Raw genomic sequence first — 22,411 nt, forward strand, 5'->3', positions numbered from 1 at the left:
TTCCAAAATAAGATTATCCATTGAAAGATCCAGCATAGAAATAAGTCCTTCAGCCCACCGACTCCATGCCGTCCATTGATTACCCGTTCTCAATATTCTATGTTACCTTAGTTTCACATCCACTCCCTACACACCAGGGGCAACTTACAGAGGCGAATTAATCTACAAACCCACATGTCTTTAGGATGCGAGAGGAAACCGGAACACCTGGAGGAAATCCCTTGAGATCACAAGGAGAATGTGCAGACTCCAAATAGAGGAGGTCAGGATCTAACCTGGTTTTCTGGCACTGTGAGCCAGTAGCTCTACCAGCTTTGTCACTGTGCTAATACTGTGAGTTGATATCCCAAGCCAAGGTCATTAGCATAAGCGTCTTGCAATAAGCCATATTATTGTTTTTCACCCTAATTAATAATGGATTTCCACCATTATTATCACAATGGCCCTTGCCAGAGAGCCCTAACGTTAGAAGATATTCTTGAAATTGGACGCTATGATATGGTTCTTGTCTGCTTTGTTTGCAGTTAAATGTGATTCTGATCCAATATTACAGCAGTCAAGAAAAAATTAATGAAGTCTCACAACACAGTTTAAAATTACATACTAAACCAGAGGCAAGAGGAGAAATCATCTTTCTCACTTAAACAGACGCTCCATTGTGTTCTTGTGTAAAAGGGCAGTCAAAGTAGGTTCACGAGTAACATTCAAAAGGGAGTTGGAGAAATGCTTAAATTTTTATAAATGAGCAAAGATCTGGGGTGTGTGGGACTGACTGAAAAGTTCGTCCAAAAACCTGGTATAACCATGATGGGCCAAATGGCCTCCTTCTGATGTTTCATAGCCTTAACTATAGATTTAAGTGCCAGTTTACCATCATTAACTATTGGGTTGTGAATATTTAAGGTATGGTTCTTCAGCATTCTGCAAAAAGACAAATGCTCGGTGCTTATCTTAAACGTTCATCTTTCTTATTGATTTCTTGCAGCCCAAGGCTCTGAAGCTGCTGGGAATGGAGGTACATTAACACCATCAATTTCTATTCCTTTATTCAAGGAGCTCAGCCTGGTTTATACAACAGAGGTTTTGATATTCCACAACAAACTTAGAACTGCTGTTACACTCCAATGTCAAATTGTCCACCTAGTCTGAGACAGCTACCCCAACCATTTGTGTAAAATACAAACTATTGTGGATGCTGGAAATCTGCAGCAAAAACAGCACATGTTAGAAGCCAGCAGTGGCCAGGCAACATCTGCAAGGAGAGAAACAGACCAAATGGTGTTAGTTGTGGTCAGAACTTCCAAAGGAGAGTGCTGGCGTACCCCAGCTCACAGGTAAATCCTGCATTTAGGCAGACCTGCTGTAAGGTGAGTGACAAAGGACGTCACACCTGTCACTCCGCACCACCACCAGATTCCCCTCAGAATACAGAGGCAGAGCCTGGATATGCTGGGAATCTGCCGGCATATTGCGGAGGAAACTCCCACCTGGACACAGCTTCCCGTTCATTCCAATATGTTTCCCAACCTGGGGAACGCCGACAACGAAGGGGGGGAGAGTGCTGCCATGTGCGGTGGCAGGCAGTAGATAGGACTGTGCAGTGAACTTTTGCAACTTTGTCTGTGCCAAAAGGTGACAACACGTGTGCAGCCGAGGGTGAGATCTGCTACATGATTTTACCGGGTTGTATGCAAAACAAAGCATTTCACTGTACCTAGCTAGGCACATGTGACAATAAAGTATCATTGAATCATTGAGATCAGGAGAGGAAAGCAAAGTCACAGCACCTACTTTTTACTTATTTTATTTTGAAAAATTGAATTATTTCTTAGTGCTTTAATTTTTTTAATTAACTTTTTCATTTCTTTATTCTTCTGAATTTTAAAAAAAATTGCTCTCGGTAGTTTTTAACTGTTTATGAGACGTAGAAATTATCAAAAACCTTTTTCCAGCTTTAACAGGAAGTGAGACTGCCCCTCCCCCACCCAAGCCATGTTTCCTGTCGAAGGTTGTCAGGGCGTTAGCTGGGTCTTGCTGCAACCTCACAGGAGTCAGCTCATTCAAGCCTCCAGCTCCAATCCACATGAGTGCAGGTTGGAAGTACAGATGGTGATTACAGGCAGTTGAGCCGATTCCAATTTGATTTGATCCAATGTGTCAAGTCAATAACCTACTCAACAACTTCCAACCTGATAAGTTCTCTACCCTCAGATGCTGCCTGACCTGCTGAGTATTTCCAACATTCTTGGTTTTCATTTTACAGAAATAAATGTGTTATGCGTGACACTCTTAATGACCCCTTAATCTATCTAATTTAATGGGAATTAAGTATTAACCTGAAAAATCTGGTTCCACACAGTAAGCATTAGGTGCTTAGAAATGATGACGGTTTATGTTCTTCTTTTGTGGAGTTATTGCATTAAATGTTCAGACAGGATCGACCCTTTCAGATGGCATTACCCGAGACAGTTACAGGCTTACTTTCAATGTTTAGTTCATTTTCAAGACCAGTTATGTCGCAAGTCTATGCACCATGGCATATTAAAGCAAACTTAATCTCATTTGGGTAAAAGTCTAAAATCCATTTAGTTTTTTTTAATTTCTAACTTTAATTATCCAACCACTGTTGTATAAACATAATTTACATAAGAGAATAGTGGAATATCCAGTGTGGGAATTAATTTCATAACTCATATCTTGATTATAATTGTGTTATGATCCCTGTCTGCAACAGGGAACAGGCTGGATATAGCATTGTTCCTTCTTGGGTAGCCTTTATGTATCTAAGACCTCCCTCTCCCTTTTCATTGTAGCTTTATATTCATTTACATCAAGTCAAGGCTGTGCTTCTGTGTTGACTATTGATTTTATCATTTCATTTTATGGTATCTAGCTTGAAGTGTTATTTTTTTCCTTTGTTAGTTCATTCCTGTCTTGTCAATTGCTTCTCTTTATCATGGAGATACAACATTGTGTAGAAAAATGCTTCTGTTGGCTTTTAATTTATTGGGTATTGTTGCTATATAATCACACAAGTGGTCAGATTAAATCTTTACTTGTCATTAAACATGAAAGTTTAGTGTTAAAATTATGATTTTAAAAAGAATGAATAATAAAAAATGGTTACCACCACTGTTTAACCATTGGTGTCTGAATTCTCATAAACTATGTCTGAAACAGATTCAAATATAGTTTTTCATTAAAGATAAATTTGTGGGATGTTCGGCATACAAAATATGCTTTTACAGAGCACTATAAACACATACAGTGTGAAGTTTAGATGTGTCTATGCATGTTAATACTAAATTTTGCATTAGAAGGGACTTATGATTTGTTAACAGATGTTATAACGTCTTTACAATTTCATTTTTCCATCAGATGTGAACGTATATACAGTACTTCCAAAGCTTGATTAGCCTTAAGATGCAACAATTGAATTGTAGGATGTAAAGCAGTTACATAACCTCCCCAATGCATAGATGTTCTGCTAGGAAGAGCCTACTTGCAGCGTATTCCCTATTACACGACAGATGCCTTGCCCATGTTACATGACATTGAAGAGTGCACAATATCCCTATACCTAGGATTACCAAATCTGTCGAATGGATGCCTGGCATTCTTATGACTGGGTGCCTGGAGTTCTTATGACTTCCAATACCTGTCACATCTCCACACCACATTCCTGCTAATGGTGATATAATACATCAATCATTTTGATACCCCACCTCTCCGGGCCCAGCAGAGAAAATGTCTTGGAAGGAACTGCAGATGCTGGTTTGAACCGAAGATAGACACAAAATGCTGGAGTAACTTAACGGGATAGGTAGCATCTCTGGAGAGAAGGAATGGTTGACGTTTCGGGTCGAGACCCTTCTTAAGACTGAAAGTCAGGGGTACGGAGAGATATAGATGATGATGTAGAGAGATATGCAAAAAAAGTAAGAATGATAAAGGAAACAAGCCATTGTTAGCTGTTTACTGGGTGAGAACAAAAAGCTGATGTGACTTATAGACAATAGACAATAGGTGCAGGAGTATGCCATTCAGCCCTTCGAGCCAGCACCGCCATTCAATGCGATCATGGCTGATCACTCTCAATCAGTACCCCGTTCCTGCCTTCTCCCCATACCCCCTCACTCCGCTATCCTTAAGAGCTCTATCCAGCTCTCTCTTGAAAGCATCCAACGAACTGGCCTCCACTGCCTTCTGAGGCAGAGAATTCCACACCTTCACCACTCTCTGACTGAAAAAGTTCTTCCTCATCTCCGTTCTAAATGGCCTACCCCTTATTCTTAAACTGTGGCCCCTTGTTCTGGACTCCCCCAACATTGGGAACATGTTTCCTGCCTCTAATGTGTCCAATCCCCTAATTATCTTATATGTTTCAATAAGATCCCCCCTCATCCTTCTAAATTCCAGTGTATACAAGCCTAATTGCTCCAGCCTTTCAACATACGACAGTCCCGCCATTCCGGGAATTAACCTAGTGAACCTACGCTGCACGCCCTCAATAGCAAGAATATCCTACCTCAAATTTGGAGACCAAAACTGCACACAGTACTCCAGGTGCGGTCTCACCAGGGCCCGGTACAACTGTAGAAGGACCTATTTGCTCCTATACTCAACTCCTCTTGTTATGAAGGCCAACATTCCATTGGCTTTCTTCACTGCCTGCTGTACCTGCGTGCTTCCTTTCAGTGACTGATGCACTAGGACACCCAGATCTCGTTGAACATCCCCTCTTCCTAACTTGACACCATTCAGATAATAATTTGCCTTTCTATTCTTACTTCCAAAGTGAATAACCTCACACTTATCTACATTAAACTGCATCTGCCATGTATCCGCCCACTCACACAACCTGTCCAAGTCACCCTGCAGCCTTATTGCATCTTCCTCACAATTCACACTACCCCCCAGCTTAGTATCATCTGCAAATTTGCTAATGGTACTTTTAATCCCTTCATCTAAGTCATTAATGTATATCGTAAATAGCTGGGGTCCCAGCACTGAACCTTGCAGTACCCCACTGGTCACTGCCTGCCATTCCGAAAGGGACCCATTTATCCCCACTCTTTGCTTTCTGTCTGTCAACCAATTTTCTATCCATGTCAGTACCCTACCCCCAATACCATGTGCTCTAATTTTGCCCACTAATCTCCTATGTGGGACCTTGTCGAAGGCTTTCTGAAAGTCGAGGTACACCACATCCACTGACTCTCCCCTGTCAATTTTCCTAGTTACATCCTCAAAAAATTCCAGTAGATTTGTCAAGCATGATTTCCCCTTCGTAAATCCATGCTGACTCGGAATGATCCTGTTACTGCTATCCAAATGCTCCAAAAGACTTGGGTGGGGGAGGGATGGAGAGAAAGGGAATGTAGGGGTTACTTGAAGTTAGAGAAATCAATATTGATACCCCTAGGTTTGCCTGGTTTTGTCCTGCCTCTCCTCTCTCCCAGCTTTCTTCCAACCCTCTCCCCCCCCCCCCCTCCACTTACAATCAATCTGAAGAAGGGTCCCGAGACAAAATATTACCTATCCATGTTCTCCAGAGAGACTGCCTGACCCACTGAGTTACTCCAGCATATTGAGTCTTTTATTGTAAACCAGCATCTGCAGTTCCTTGTTTCTACAGGAAATAAATTCATTGTCCCAAATGAAATGAATTGACTTTCTTAAGACAATAGACAATAGACAATAGGGGCAGGAGGAGGCCATTCAGCCCTTCGAGCCAGCACCGCCATTCAATGCGATCATGGCTGATCACTCTCAATCAGTACCCCGTTCCTGCCTTCTCCCCATACCCCCTCACTCCGCTATCCTTAAGAGCTCTATCCAGCTCTCTCTTGAAAGCATCCAACAAACTGGCCTCCACTGCCTTCTGAGGCAGAGAATTCCACACCTTCACCACTCTCTGACTGAAAAAGTTCTTCCTCATCTCCGTTCTAATTGGCCTACCCCTTATTCTTAAACTGTGGCCCCTTGTTCTGGACTCCCCCAACATTCGGAACATGTTTCCTGCCTCTAATGTGTCCAATCCCCTAATTATCTTATATGCTTCAATAAGATCTCCCCTCATCCTTCTAAATTCCAGTGTATACAAGCCCAATCGCTCCAGCCTTTCAACCTACGACAGTCCCGCCATTCCGGGAATTAACCTAGTGAACCTACGCTGCACGCCCTCCATAGCAAGAATATCCTTCCTCAAATTTGGAGACCAAAACTGCACACAGTACTCCAGGTGCGGTCTCACCAACTGTAGAAGGACCTCTTTGCTCCTATACTCAACTCTTCTTGTTACGAAGGCCAACATTCCATTGGCTTTCTTCACTGCCTGCTGTACCTGCATGCTTCCTTTCATTGACTGATGCACTAGGACACCCAGATCTCGTTGAACTCCCCCTCCTCCTAACTTGACACCATTCAGATAATAATCTGCCTTTCTATTCTTACTTCCAAAGTGAATAACCTCACACTTATCTACATTAAACTGCATCTGCCATGTATCCGCCCACTCACACAACCTGTCCAAGTCACCCTGCAGCCTTATTGCATCTTCCTTACAATTCACACTACCGCCCAGCTTAGTATCATCTGCAAATTTGTTAATGGTACTTTTAATCCCTTCGTCTAAGTCATTAAGAGGCTGCACATGCAGGAATCTAAGCAAAAAACAAACTGCTGATGGAACTTGTCAGATCAAGCAGCATCTGTGGAGGCAAAATGATCATCAACGTTTCTGGTCAAGACCCAAAACGTGGACTGTCTCTTTGCCTCCACAAATGCCGCCTGCTCTGGTGAGTTTATCTTTCCACATCCAGTATCTCTAGAATTGACAAAACTGTTGAAAGGAAATGAAAATAAAGCCAATTTTTTTTTGAACTGTATTCCCCTGCCCATTGCTCCTATCATTGGTTTTCATCAGGCATTTGCTTGTAGGCAGACCCCCACAGATTAATCTTCAATCCCCAGTGACTCCAGGGTAATCCTGCAGGCTTGGCCACTCCTGAGAGTGAAGGGTTGTGTAATGGTGAAGCTATTTTTGCTGATGAGCATTTCCTTCCAAAACGAACAGGAAGAGCCTCCCATCCGGAGAGGCAGGAAGACGACCAAGAAGAGAGAGGAGGACGTGGACATCGACCTGGACGATCCGGAGATCAATCACTTCTCCTACCCGTTCCACGAGCTGATGTTATGGGCTGTGCTCATGAAGCGGCAGAAGATGGCGCTGTTCTTCTGGCAGCACGGCGAGGAAGCCATGGCCAAGGCCCTTGTGGCCTGCAAGCTCTGCAAGGCCATGGCCCACGAGGCCTCTGAGAACGACATGGTGGATGACATATCCCAGGAATTAAACCACAACTCCAGGTATGTGTGCTCTCACTTTGCCCCAACCTGACACACGGTAGAGCAGGTGGAAACAGAGGTTGTGAGGAAAAAGAAAGACGGAGCAAGAGTAAACTAAAGAAAGATGACAAAATCGAAGGACTGCGTTGAGTTTATGACCTACCTCAGAGCATCCTAAAAGGCTTCACAGCCAATTAACTATTTGTGAGGGGGTCAGGCAGCATCTCTGGAGAAAAGGAATAGGTGATGTTTCAGGCCAAGACCCTTCTTCAGACTGAGAGTCAAGGGAGAGGGAAAGTAGAGGTATGAAAACGTACGGACCAAGTCAGAACCAGCACTGCTGACAAGGGAAAGGTGCATTGTTGGCTTTGGAAGAGGTGATAATGAAGGGATAGGAAGAGTGAAACTAGCAAGGCGAAAAGGGTGGCGGAGGAGCGCAGAGAGAGGGAATCAATATTCATACAACAATATTTTGATTCAGTCTGAAGAAGGGTCTCGACCCGAAACGTCACCCATTCCTTCTCTCTCGAGATGCTGCCTGACCTGCTGAGTTACTCCAGCATTTTGTGAATAAATCGATTTGTACCAGCATCTGCAGTTATTTTCTTATACTATTTTCATACAACAATATGATTAGTTCAAAATCACTATGGTGGTGCTTTACAGCGCCAGAGACCCAGGTTCAATCCTGACTATAGGTGCTGTCTATACAGAGTTTGTACATTCTACCTGTGACCGTGTGGGTTTTACTCTGGGTGCTCTGGTTTCCACAAACACTTCAAAGACATACAGATTTGTAGGTTAATTGGCTTTGGTAAATTGTAAAATTGTCTCTAGTGTGTGTAGTTAGTGTACTGGGTGATGGCTGGTCGACGTGGACCCGGTGGACCGTTGGGCCTGTTTCTGCGCTGTATCTCTAAAGACTGAAGTAAAGTCTAAGCAGGGAGTGGAAATATGGACTTCTCTCCTCCAAGTAAGCTCTTAAGATGAGTGTCAATTAAACATTTTTGAATTGACATTCTTCGGTTTTTTGAGTATGAAAGAACATCGAGCCGAACTAATGAATAGGAGACACCATCTCCTTGAACAATGGAATAGTCATGAGGGGCAGAGTGGCCTCCTTCTGTACCTGTAGATAAATGAAGCATTATCCTCTAGCTGAGGTGTGCTACGCCTGAAGTGGGAACAAGGCATTGAACACAAAAGCCACCGACATTCTTTCCCTCAATGCTTGAAACCTCTCGCTTTAAATCCCAGTCTTGGGAGGTTTGGTGGCCACAAGAAAGGTTGAATGGGCCTCTTCCCATTTCATGGAAAAGATCTGAAAATGAACGTTGACATGTAAATTATAATGAGTCGCCTAACTCTGGGCTGTTTGTTGTGCAGGGAGTTTGCACAGCTTGCCGTTGAACTACTGGACCAGTCCTACAAGCAGGAGGAGCAGATGGCCATGAAGCTGCTGACCTATGAGCTGAAGAACTGGAGCAACTCCACCTGCCTGCAGCTGGCTGTGGCGGCCAAGCACCGAGACTTCATCGCTCACACCTGCAGTCAGATGCTCCTCACGGACATGTGGATGGGACGTCTGCGCATGCGCAAGAACTCCAGCCTGAAGGTGAGGAGACCCTGGAGGGGAGGAGACCCTGGAGGTGAGGAGACCCTGGAGGTGAGGAGACCCTGGAGGGGAGGAGACCCTGGAGGTGAGACCCTGGAGGGGAGGAGACCCTGGAGGGGAGGAGACCCTGGAGGGGAGGAGACCCTGGAGGTGAGGAGACCCTGGAGGTGAGGAGACCCTGGAGGGGAGGAGACCCTGGAGGGGAGGAGACCCTGGAGGTGAGGAGACCCTGGAGGTGAGGAGACCCTGGAGGTGAGGAGACCCTGGTGGTGAGACGCTGGAGGGGAGGAGACCCTGGAGGGGAGGAGACCCTGGAGGTGAGGAGACCCTGGAGGGGAGGAGACCCTGGAGGTGAGGAGACCCTGGAGGTGAGTAGACCCTGGAGGGGTTTTCACTGCAGAAGCAGGCCACAAGACCTTTGAAATAATTGAATCCCAACTCCACTGTCACATCACATCACCATTACTCCCATCACTCTGTATTTTCTCAGCTTCATTGGCTCCATTTTACCCTCAACATTTCCATTTTATAATTCCCATCAATGCTTTCAGATCCAACTATATGCCTGCTCCTCCCTATGTCAGAAGATTCTCCAACAGCATGAACTCTTACTGTGCAAAACAATCTTTTACGTGACACTTTAACAAACGCCCTTTGAAAATTAACTTACAGTACAGTGGCTGGTTCCTTCCTTCAATAAGGTGCAAAGGATGGTTTGATTGTAATCATGTATTGTCTTTTCACTGACTGGATAGCACGCAACATAAAAGCTTTTCATTGTACATAGACGGTTCTGGCCTTTTCCTATCTCCAGTTCCCCCCACCTCTACATTCAGTCTGAAGAAGGGTTCCAACCCGAAATGTCACCTGTTCCTTTTCTCCAGAGATGCTGCCTGACCCGCTGAGTTGCTCCAGCACTTTGTGTCTATCTTCGGTATAAACTAGCATCTGCATTTTCTTCCTACACAAGCTTTTCACTGTACCTTGGTACACGTGACAATAATAAACTAAATGAAAACAAAACTAAGGAGGAAAAGGCAAAAGGGCTGCATGGCCTACTCCTGCTTTTATTTCTTATGCTCTTATTGTTTTTGTGATTTACAATAAGGTAGATAATTAAGATCCTGTTATAAAATAATTTTACTCAGGCTGTTTGCCATTCCTTCTGCAAATACTATTAATACTCATCCTTGTACAAATGACGTAGAACATAAAGTACAGCACAGGAACAGGCCATTCAGGCCACAATGTCTGTGCCGAACTCAATGTAGCCTAACCTAAGTTTTGTGAAGCTATAACATGATTTCCTGACTCTTATACTCAATGTCCAGACTGATGAAGCCCATGTATACCATACACCTTCTTAACCATGTCTTTGACTATCCTCTTTTTAAAATCACCGAAACTATTTTAATCACAAGCCACCAACCTAGCTGACAATAACCAAGCATAATTGATCCTAAGATAGTGAGTCCAGCCCAATCATACTTTCTGAGGTGGCTGCTGCAACACTAAAGTTCATGCCACCCGTTCATTATCCTCACTATCCACTGTTGTTGGTGTGTGATCAGCTTTGTGATTAGTATCGAGTTCTTCTAACTGACTGACTTTGTCTTCACTGTCATCTTGTGACATAGGGCTAAGCTGCCAGCATCCACTGTGTACAGATTGAGTAGATGGTGAAGTTTATCCGTGTGCTATGCCCTATGCCACCCTTGCCTTTGAAGCAGAGTCCACAGCATGTACTCTTTAATTGGAAAATGACTTTCTGCTTCATTAGTTGGGTTTAGGAGAATCCACACCAAGAGAGCTCAAGCTTTCTATTTTTCCCTCCCAAGGTTATTCTGGGAATTCTGCTGCCTCCGTCAATCCTTAGCCTGGAATTTAAGAATAAGAATGAGATGTCGTACGTTCCCCACACCCAGGAGTCACCATTACTGGGGAAAGAAGTGGAGGAGCCTGAGAAACCTGTCAAAGAAAAAGAGGAGGAGGACATGGAGTTCACGGTAAGAAAATACCAGATATACCGAGCAATTATAACTTTCAAGAGGATCTCCTGCAGCCAGACTATTTATATAGCTTATCCAGTTAATTTTCAGCCCAATGATGGTCCCCTAGATGTTGATGTTGGGGTATTCTATGGTACTAATGCTGTTAAATGTCAACCGGGAGCAGTTAGACTCTCCCTTGTAGGAATTGGTCATTGATACAATGGGCAGGCATTGGCTTTCAATGCTCTTGGTGGAATGCCAGGGTTATTGGTATGTCTAACACGAGCCATTTAAGAGTGGGCTGGTCTCAGTTTTCAACCATATGTGACTTTCAGGCAATGCTTGACGGGGTGAATGGAGAATCAGCTCGAAAGAAAAATGAAGAAGTAGTACCAACAGTACACAGAATGATCCCATTTGGAAGAAAAATCTATGAATTTTACAATGCTCCAATTGTTAAGTTCTGGTTTCATACGGTAAGAAAGAATTGAATGCAAACAGTATAAACATATAACAGCGTGATTCCCTCATTCCCAAATACTGGTAAATGCTTACAGCAATGAGTGCTGAAGGAAGTATCACTGCCAGGGGATTTAGGGGGTGTTAGGTTAACAGGTCATTAGTTCAAAATAGCACCCAAAAACAAATGTAAATCAGATCCAATGTTAATGGTTCACATGACTCTCCTTTGTCTATCCTGCTATTTATTTCCTCAGAGAATTCCAACAGATTTGTCAGGCAAGATCTCCCCTTCACAAAACCATGCTGACTTTGGCCTACTTTATCATATGCTTTTGACTACTCGGAAACCTCGTCCTTAATAACGGACACTAAAATCTTATCAACCACTGAAGTCAGGCTAACCAGACTATAATTTCCCCTCCTTTCCCTTCTTGAACAGTGAAGTGACATTTGCAATTTTTCAGTCCTCTGGAACCACTCCCGACTCTAGTGATTCTTGAAAGATCACTACAAATGCCTCCACAATCTCTACAGCTACCTCTTTCAGAACTCTGAGGTGTAGTCCAGGTGACCTGCCCACCTTCGGACTCTTCAGCTTTCCAAGCACCTTCTCCTTAGTAATAGCAACTCCACTAACTTCTGAACCCCGACTCTCTTGAATTTCCGACATGTTGCTGGTGTCTTTCACTGTGAAGACTGATGCAAAAACTTATTCAATTCATCTGCCTCTCTTTATCCCCATCATATTCCAATGGCAAAACTAGTTAAGAAAGATAACTTTAAAATTATTTAAAGATAACTTTTACATGCATGTGAGAAGAAAGTCATGCATTTTAGCAGCACTTTCACACAGATATCAGGATGCCCCAAAATGTTTTGCAGGCGAAGAACTACATTTGAAGTATGTTGAATGTTGCAGTGTGAAAAGACTGTGGCTTCTTTGTCCACAGCAAACCCCATAAACAGGAATATGATCAAATGTTTGGTAATTAAAATAAAACTGAGGATACTGGTATCTGAAGCAAAAACAGAAATGCCTGGAGAGCTCAGCAAGTCAAGCAGCAACTGGCTGGAATTTTGTTTCTTAGTTCATCTTTTATCCTTGCCCTTCCCACTCAAAGGAGAGTGCGTGAGGTAGGGCTGAACCTTTGTGATTCCATTGTGACCCCATGGAGTAACACATCCCACAGGAGTATGCGCTGATCCCTGGGTCTGTGATCTCCAGTGGTCTTTAGTCAGGGCATCTTAGTACTTTTCTGTCATGATTTCCACTTCCTTCAAATTACCAAGACCTCAATGAGCCTGAGTTTGTGATTGCAATGAGTAGCAACTGGTAGCATTCGTCATCATTATCATGACTTTATGAAACTGACAGCCCCTTTAGTATTTCTGCCCTTTCAGATAGTTTGGCATGGAAATCACTGATTCATAGCACCTCATCAGACTCTGGTGTTTGTGGCTTTCTCTGCTGCAATTTAAGGACGTCACTTTAATTAGTAAGTTTCAGCTTTTTTTTGCAAAATAGTAGCCATTAAATATATCTTAAAACTTTTACACATAGTTGCATGAGAACTACATTATTTTAATGGACATTAAATCATAATTATTGCTTCGCGAAATTTCTCGACCTAATGTGTGTGTGTATTGTAATCTCATTGCGTGAACATTGTGAAACTGATATCTTTTTTAGTGTGTATTCATCTCTGCTAGGACAATTATAAGTTCCAATCTTTATTTAATATAACTAACAAACTGTCAAAATCTTTTTTCAAATGAAGTTGAACAGATAAATGTGTGGAGGATTAGGGATATACATCCAGGGAGGGGAGGGAGTAACCAAATTTGAGTACATGTACACAATCACTAAATGTTGCAGCAAGGTTGGTAAGATCATAGCAGCAAACCAAGCAGGGAAGTTTCAATTAACCTGTATTGATTATTTGCTCAGGGCACAGGGTTACATGACACAGTGTTGCATGCAATCCTGGTTAGTGTATTTTAAAATGGATATGGAAGTACTGGAAAGGTGCAAAGATTTGCAAGGATTATGCCAGAAATCCAAGGAGACACAAATCATGGACATACCAGGCCCCTAATCTTTTGAGGGAAAAAGAGGCTCAATATCTGATAGAGATCTTGAAAATGATGAAAGGTTTTGAAACTAAACACAAAAGGCTGGATTAACTCAGCGGGACAGGCAGCATCTCTGAAGACTTCAGACTTCAGTTTGAAGAAGGGTCTCGACCTGAAACGTCACCCATTCCTTCTCTCCAGAGATGCTGCCTGTCCCGCTGAGTTACTCCAGCATTTTGTGTCCACCTTCGATTTAAACCAGAATCTGCAGTTCCTTCCTACACAAAGGTTTTGAAAGGATGGTAACAGAGATGTGAAAGAGCAGAATCAAAGACCATCTATATAAGATAGCCATCAAGAAATCCAACAGGGAATTCAGAAGAAACTTCATTCTCCAAAGAGTGATGATAATATGGAACTCACCACCACAGGAAAATGGTTGAAGCGAATAGGTTCATACGTCATAGGAGCAACATTAGACCATTTGGCTCATTGAGTCTACTCTGCCATTCAATCATGGCTGATCTATATTACCCTCTCAACACCATTCTCCTGCCTTCTCCCCATAACCCTTGACACCCTTACTAATCAAGAAACTGAACATCTCTGCCTGAAAAATACCCAAATGACTTGGCCTCCACAGCTGTCTGTGGCAATGAATTCCCCACATTCACCACCGTCTGACTAAAGAAATTCCTTTCTAAACCTGTGTTCTTTTATTCTGAGGCTATGCCCTCTGGTCCTAGACTCTCCCACCGTGGAAACATCCTCTTTTCATCTAGTCTATCCAGGCCTTTCACTGTTTGGTAAGTTTCAATGAGTTCCCCCCTCATCCTTCTAAATTCCAGCGAGTACAGGTCCAGTGCCCTCAAACGCTCATCATATGTTAACCCAATGAATAGTATAGATGCATTTATGTTATAAGCTTTTGAGGAAGAAGGGTTATACTGATAAATTCAGATCAGGAAAGATGGGAGGCTCGAGTGGGAAACAAAAGCCAGCATGAACTGTTGGGCTGAACAGCCCATTTCTGTGCAATCCTTTGTAAGCTTTCAGCAAATCTTTTGGAAATGCTTTTGATATAATGTGGTGTGTTTCCTGTCATACAGCTAGCATACTTTGGCTATCTGATGCTTTTTAATTACATCGTTTTGGTGAAAATGGAGCGGTGGCCATCAGTGCAGGAGTGGATAGTCATTTCTTACATCTTCACCCTTGGCATTGAAAAGATGCGAGAGGTAAGCTTGACAAGAACTGACATTTATATGGCAACTTTTTGTCAGACCATCCCAACTTACTTCACAAAAGTGAATATTTAACTCTGAGCGACATTTACAAATATTAAGATAGCTGGTAAAATATTTAGTCAAAGTGGTAGGATTTAAAGGAGGGAAGAGAGGTAAAAGGCTGAGGACAAGGAGTCTAGAGCTTACAGCAGCTAAAGGCATAGCCATGAATGGGTCAAAGGAAATTAAGGACATACATTGCACCAGAAGAGGAGAATTAGCAAAATTATAAAGAATGTCAGATAAGGAGGAAGGTGTAGAGATTGGATGGTCATGGGGCAAAGAGGGATTTGAACTGAGGGCTGATAAACTATTGTATACACACATATGTAAATCCTCGTGGGTAGATACGTATTCATTTCACTAGATATGAACTTTAAGCCATGTCTGCTTCACCCTGAAATACATGAATGAGTTAAGCATTGTCAAAATAGACAAAACCAACTTGCAAGACAGGTGGCAATTCAAACTTCTTGTCCTTCGCAATTGTCTGAAATTTTGTTTTGGGAAGATTTTCATCAATTAAGGAAGTTGCATTTCTACCTGCGACCACATACAAGTCTAGTTTCAACATGACTTGAATGGAAACTTTAGCAGAAGTGGATCAGAGGGATTAAGAATGGTCCTTTCCCATCAGCACCCTTGCCAATCATTTAGGGCCAATCCATCATTGAGGTTCCCGATGATAGTTCCGTTGCCGGGAGCTGGCAGTCAAAAATCTCAGATTGTGCAGCTACAGACAGGTGCTAAAATAAAGAGGAGCGGTAACATTCCTCATTACCACCAGTGGCAACATTTCATCATGGAGAAAGTAGTGCAAATGGTTTGAGCAAAATCTCTGGAGATGTCAATGGAACCGACAATAACATCTGTCATCCCCCTGGTAACCTGTGTTTAAGTGTTTGCCTATTTTAAATCTCTTGTTTTGCATTCGTTTTGGCTGCCCTCAGGCCATGATGTGGATGGCTGGAATGAACATCTTTGTATGGCTGTATGTTGATGTGCCTTGATTGAACACACCAATATTTCTTACCTCGTTAGTTCCAACTGTACCCTATCCCTGTACTCACCAGTTTCCTAAAGTTCAGTCCACAAATGGTGTAGAATGTTAGCTGTGGTGCCGCTAAGTTCTGTTTGATGGCCTTTTCCACAGAATTAATGTCATTGTTTGACTTGATCAGATCCTGATGTCAGAGCCTGGCAAACTGCTGCAGAAGGTGAAGGTCTGGCTACAGGAGTACTGGAACGTCACCGATCTCATGGCTATCCTGCTTTTCTCTGTGGGGATGGTGCTGCGCCTGCAGGAGAAGCCATATATGAGCTACGGTCGAGTCATCTACTGCGTTAACATCATTTACTGGTACATTCGCCTATTAGACATCTTCGGGGTCAACAAGTATCTGGGGCCTTATGTCATGATGATTGGAAAAATGGTAAGATGAATAAGCTACTTATTCAGTCAGCTCTGTATTCAAATTCAACTCTGGGCAGATAATAGTACCTTAACTGAGAGATTGCAACCAGGAAACATTGAGCAGGCTGAAGTTCCAATGAAAAGGAGAGGCCATAGTTTGACCTGGTGGTGGTATTTATGATTATGGAATGGTTTGAGAGGCTAGGTTCAGAGATGTTTCCATTTGCAGGGTAGGACCAGAATCCCAATGTTGGGGGAGTCCAGAACAAGGGGCCACAGTTTAAGAATAAGGAGTAGGCCATTTTGAACGGAGATGAGGAAAACCCTTTTCAGTCAGCGAGTTGTGAATCTGTGGAATTCTCTGCCTCAGAAGGCAGTGGAGGACAATTCTCTGAATGCATTCAAGAGAGAGCTAGATAGAGCTCTTAAGGATAGCGGAGTCAGGGGGTATGGGGAGAAGGCAGGAACGGGGTACTGATTGAGAATGATCAGCCATGATCACATTGAATGGCGGTGCTGACTCGAAGGGCCGAATGGCCTACTCCTGCACCTATTGTCTATTGTCTGTTAATGAGGGGACATAAATGTATAAATAATGTCTGATAAATCCAGTGTGGAGTTTGGGACAAATGTCTTTATCCAAACAGCAGTGAGATCCTGGAACACTCTCACTGAGGAATGGTTGAGATGAACAGCAGAGATGCATTTACGAGGACGCTAGATAAACTGAGCAGGGGACAGCAATGAAAAGCCAAGCTAAGAGGATGAGATGAAGGTTGGAAGGAGGCACGAGAGCATGAAGAATACCATATGTGTAGGAAGGAACTGAAGATGCTGGTTTATACCGAAGATAGACACAAAATGCTGGAGTAACTTAGCGGGACAGGCAGCATCTCTGGAGAGAAGGAATGGGTGACGTTTCAGGTGAAGGCCCTTCTTCAGGCCAAGTCTGAATGCTTCATTACCTAGATGAACACGAATTACCTAGATTATGCTCAGCTGGTTCACGGGAATTCAAGCCCAGTTTATGCAACCCTGCTTGTAATTTAACAATTTTCCTAATTCCATATACCAGCTAACCCAACTGGCCTTTTTCTGCACCAAATCCAAGTTATTCTAGGTGAATACACAAAGCTTTCAAACCTCTGATCTTAAATTGTTTAGAAAATTGGTTTTTCAAAGCATTGCAATGTTACTGCGTGAACATGATTACCATTCATCTTTCGGAGGAAGAATGGATTGACAAGGCAGATTGTCAGAACTAGGAAAATTGTTCAATTGCAAGCAAGGTTGCATAAACTGGGCTTGAATTCTCGTGAACCAGCTGAGCATGATCTAGGTATTTCGTGTTCATCTAGGTAATGAAGCGTTCAGAAACTATTTATTTTCCTTTGGTGTGCAGAACACACGGCAAATGTAACTAACGAGTCAGGCATTTCCTTACACAAACAGAAATTAGAAATATGAAATGTCCTTGTCCAAAATCTTGCTGGAGCTGGGGATTGATTATCAATTGAGAATTTCTCAACTGAGATCAATAAATCTGTTCAATAAAGGGAAATAGAGCAACATAAGATGGAGGGAGAGGGGGGGGGGGGGGGGGGGTGGGTGTAGAGATAGAGAATAGTAAGCAAGGATTAAAATAATGATTGGTCTACTGTCGATCATGAAAGTATTTTCAGAAGTACATTTTACTTCAAAATAATTTTTGTTTTATTGTGCTGTATTTACATGAACATTGTATTGTTGTAAATTCAATCATTGAATCCCGAACTTCAGTCAATCATTCTTTATTGTATACACAAGGGAAAAATAAGAGTATTTTATGATGTCCTTTCTGTCAGAGTACACATGGAATTTAAAACAAATAAATCACAGGAAATAACCCATATTTTATTTCGCCTCAATGATCTGACAAAACTTTGCCAAGTAGGATTGCATCCCAAAACTATACCAGTATAAATCCATACGAAGAAGGCTTGGAAATGCCAGGCATGTTTCCTGTAACATCTTTCTATAAAGTTATGTTTGGCCTGGTATCGAAGGGAGGCGGTCTCAGTCTACTTCCATCTCTAATGATTCCTTATGACCTTTGTCACATGCTCTCCCCTCTCCTTCCCTTCAGTTCTCTACTTTCGGCCTTTCGACAATTGGACTGTTCCAAAGGGGAAATCGCCACTGGGAATCTCATTTTCACCTGAGCAAGTCCAGGAAACAATTTCTCATGCAGACGTTATCTGTGGTAGGAAAAAGTGAGAATGCCTAAAATTATTCTTAAATTGGCTTCAACAAGTATGTTATTCCGCATTCTACCAAAACAAAAAGTTTAAAAATAAGGCCAGGTTTCATAGACCTTGGAGTAAAGATGATTAAGGTGTGATTAAAGGAGTTGATCGACTGGACAGAGAGGAGCTGTTTCCTCTGGTGGATGAGTTGAGAACAAACGAGGTATAACCCTAAATTTGAGAGAGAAGTCAAGGGCCATATTTTCACAAAGGGGAGTTGAAATTTGGTACACTTTCTCCCCTCAAAAACACTGCCAAGCGGTGTAGGTGAGTGAAGATATAGGCAGAACAGTTTTAAGTGGCTAAATGGTGTTCTCTCTTCCCAGGTTACTAATACTGCATCTCTTCTCACACCACTCCTTGTAGATGATGGACATGATGTACTTTGTGATCATCATGCTGGTGATTTTAATGAGCTTTGGAGTGGCACGCCAAGCAATTCTTCACCCTAATGAAGATCCGTCCTGGAGGCTGGCGAGAAACATTTTCTACATGCCTTATTGGATGATCTATGGAGAAGTGTTTGCTGACCAAATTGACCGTGAGTGAACGTGGGTTACTAAGGATGACCACGGATGACAATAACTAACTGTGACTGTCTTTGGGGGGTATGTGCGAGGGTATGAGTACTCATGAGGGATTAGGGTGTCTATGAGTGATTGAGAGTAACTACGGGTGAGGAGGTGTGACTGAGTGGGAGACCTTGTATTGGAGTGAGCATGTGAGTGCCTCTGGGAAACTGTTTCACCTTGATTACTAGCTTAATATGGGCCAAACGCAGGTGGGAATAGTAGAGGTGGGGCATCTTGGTCAGCATCGACAAGTTAGGCTGAAGGGCTTGTTTCAATGCTGTATGACTCTATGACACTGTGATTGAGTATGTGTGACTGTTGGTTACCCTGCACACGCTTGATAGCCTTGGGAAGATTTTGCAATACGAGTCTAGTCCTAAATTACTGACATAAATCAGATTTTGAAGCAAAATAATTTCACCCAGAACTAAAAGGTTTATCTTGTTAAGTCTCCAGAGATCAGGTGTGTTTTTACATTAAGGAGTCTTTACAATGACTGAAAGGAATTGACAATTTATGTAGACAAAAGTTACTTCCTTTTGTGAGGAATCCAAAACAAGTGTGCATTAAAATTAGAGCCAGCCTGTTCATGCGTGATGTTGGGCAGTATTTCTGCACCCAAATGGCACAGAATTCTGCACCCAAATGGGCAGCTTCAATAAAAACTTTCAAAGGTCAGTTCATGTAAATGCAAATTGTTTCAGAGCTGCAGGGCAAGAACAGGGTCCACTTGGATAGTTCTATCAAAGAGTCAGCACAGGCACAGTGGGCCAAATTAGCTCCAGCTGAATGAAATTCAAATGTCAACAGTGATGAAGTAAACAGAAATGCAGTAATAGTTGTAAGATGATTAGGAAATCAAATTTACTGTGACTTTTTGGGGGATATTTTGAGCTCATAATCCAAGCTGGGAATGTTAAAGACAACCAGCAGAGCACCAACCTAATGCTAACACCCAACATTCCTCAATGGCTAAATCTCTGTCAAGGTAATGACCTGCCTGCCCAATTCTCTGCCTGTCCCATTTGTTCACAGATTGGGACTTCCTATCTGTATCCCACTCAACAGACTTCCTATCTGCATCCCACAGCCAACAATGGATCATTGTGGGTTCCACCATTCCTTGATCATTGGTGCTTTTTGCATAGCTTTCATTCATTTGTTCTATGTACCTTCTCTATCTCTCGTTTACCCCCCCCCCCCCCCGACTCTCAGTCTGAAGAAGGGTCTCCACCCGAAATATCACCTACTGCTTTTTTGCAGAGATGCTGCCTGACCTGTTGAGTTACTCCAGCTTTTTGTGTCTATCTTCAGTGTAAACCAGCATCTGCAGTTCCTTTCTACTTGGTCCTCAAGTTTAATCACATGCTGTTTTTAATATGTGACGGTGCAGCAATGATCTTCGTTTTGTTAATGTATCCTTTTCCTTTCATTTTAGCTCCATGTGGGGCTGGATTGACGGAGGATGGTAGACCCCTACCTCCTTGCATAACTGGAGCATGGATCATCCCTGCAATAATGGCCTGTTACCTCTTGGTTGCAAATATTCTGCTAGTCAACCTCCTTATAGCTGTGTTCAAGTGAGTATCAGACTTTGTAGCTTGTATGAAGTATACAAAATGGTAAAGAACATCTTTAAGAAAGAAAATTAGATTGGACATTGAAAGTGGCTACGAAACAGAGGCTGGCATTAAACTATCTGTCTCAGCATTATATTCAAAGCAAAGGCAGTTTGATTTTAAGACTATTAGCTTTCACAAGGTTATGGCTGAGCAGACCTGAAGTGCTTTATATCCTAATCCTCCTGCTTATCTTCCTCCCAGTTCCTTTACACATCTTATCCTTTTTATGATTTTCTTTATTAAGGAGAAAAAACAATGAAATAAGCCATGGTGAGATGAACATGGAGGCAACATTTCTTTGTTTCTTTTGACAACTTATCTCTTTTTGTTCCTTGGCAGCAACACATTTTTTGAAGTCAAATCGATATCAAACCAAGTTTGGAAGTTTCAGAGGTACCAAGTGATCATGGCCTTCCATGAGAGGCCTGTCTTGCCTCCACCGCTGATCACCCTCAGTCACATGACCATGGTCTGCCAACACATTTGCTGCCGATGGCGCAAGCAAGAACGAGAGCAGGAGGACAAAGATTATGGACTCAGTAAGTCGCTTGCATAGAGGGAGCAGCTTTCTTAACAAGTCCCGCTTAGTTTTGACCATCCAATAAGACAATAACTAGAATTATTTTCAGTGCTGACTTTGATTAGCCTTGGGGCAGACAGATGAATCCTTCATGGATTCTAATTAGTCAACCTCCACTGGTGATAATACTTATACTTAACTAAGCATCAATAGGGCTTGATAAATTACATCCTCTGAGCAAGCAGAGTATAACTAACAGTTACAGCAACCAAATGATTTTCCATAAACACTCATCAGGTCAGGCAGCACCTGTGGAAAGAGAGTCAATGTTTCAAATCATAGACCCTTCGTTGGTTTTCAACCAGAAATGTTTAACTCTGCTCCCTGAACTGCTGAGTGTTTCCAAGTCTTTTGATTTTCTGATACATCTGCCTTCCGCACAGTTAGAGTTGAGGGAGACCTATTTACACTCCCTAGCTCTTACCTCAGTCTTATTTATTGAGAGTACCATAACTGTCTTAAGTCCTGCGAAAGTGAGAAATAGGACAGCAATTTGGTGATATGGCCCCATGAGCCTCCTCCATCATTCACTAAGATGACAGTTGACCCAAACATGGTCTCAACTTCCATTTTCCTGCCTATTCACCCAAATCCTTGCATTCCTTGGCAGATTTTAAAACCCTGGCCTTGAATAGATTCAATGATTCTGCCTCTGCAGTTTTGTGGGGTAGAGAATCCCAAAGATCGGTGACTCTTGGTGAAGAGCATACCTCCTCATCTCCCTGTTAAATGGGCATTTCCTTATTCCGTAACAATGTTCCCTCATTCTCCAAACTTCTATATCACACATCCTTGAGCCTTCCGTTGATGGAATGATCTTGACTCCCATAGCCGGAGGCGTTTGGGCACTCCACAATTATTTTTAAAACAACAATTCCTAGTTCTGGATTCTACTTTAAGAGGAAACATCCTCCACAAATCCACTCCATCCGCATCATTCGTGGTCTTGTACATTTCAATCAAACATCTTTTCATTCTTCTACATTCTTGCTGATATCAGTTTAGCATGATGCATACCAACTCCCACTCAATGAGTGATGGTATTTTCAATGAAGAACAATACAAGCATAGACAGCGAAGGATAGCACGGTGGCACAGCGGTAGAGTTGTTGCCTTACAGGGCCAGAGACCTGGACTCCTTCCTGACCATTCTCCCCAGACAGG

At 42.6% G+C, this 22,411-nt stretch overlaps 1 protein-coding gene across 10 annotated transcripts in view; it reads left to right on the plus strand.

Moving 5' to 3' along the window:
* trpm3 (transient receptor potential cation channel, subfamily M, member 3) overlaps nt 1-22,411 on the plus strand; it is a 394,480-nt gene that overhangs the window by 352,196 nt on the left and 19,873 nt on the right. For 6 of the 10 annotated variants that reach the window (XM_078395256.1, XM_078395266.1, XM_078395276.1 and 3 more), the window contains 10 exons: nt 986-1,015; nt 7,079-7,368; nt 8,734-8,962; nt 10,801-10,968; nt 11,289-11,429; nt 14,598-14,726; nt 15,956-16,207; nt 18,840-19,014; nt 20,484-20,625; nt 21,007-21,206. In XM_078395256.1, coding sequence (XP_078251382.1) covers nt 986-1,015; nt 7,079-7,368; nt 8,734-8,962; nt 10,801-10,968; nt 11,289-11,429; nt 14,598-14,726; nt 15,956-16,207; nt 18,840-19,014; nt 20,484-20,625; nt 21,007-21,206 — 1,756 coding nt within the window. The remainder of the gene's footprint in view (nt 1-985; nt 1,016-7,078; nt 7,369-8,733; nt 8,963-10,800; nt 10,969-11,288; nt 11,430-14,597; nt 14,727-15,955; nt 16,208-18,839; nt 19,015-20,483; nt 20,626-21,006; nt 21,207-22,411) is intronic. The other 4 variants (XM_078395261.1, XM_078395274.1, XM_078395277.1 and 1 more) reach the window with 1 other exon arrangement.

The sequence above is a fragment of the Rhinoraja longicauda genome, chromosome 3 (assembly GCF_053455715.1).
Source record: "Rhinoraja longicauda isolate Sanriku21f chromosome 3, sRhiLon1.1, whole genome shotgun sequence".
Taxonomy (NCBI): domain Eukaryota; kingdom Metazoa; phylum Chordata; class Chondrichthyes; order Rajiformes; family Arhynchobatidae; genus Rhinoraja; species Rhinoraja longicauda.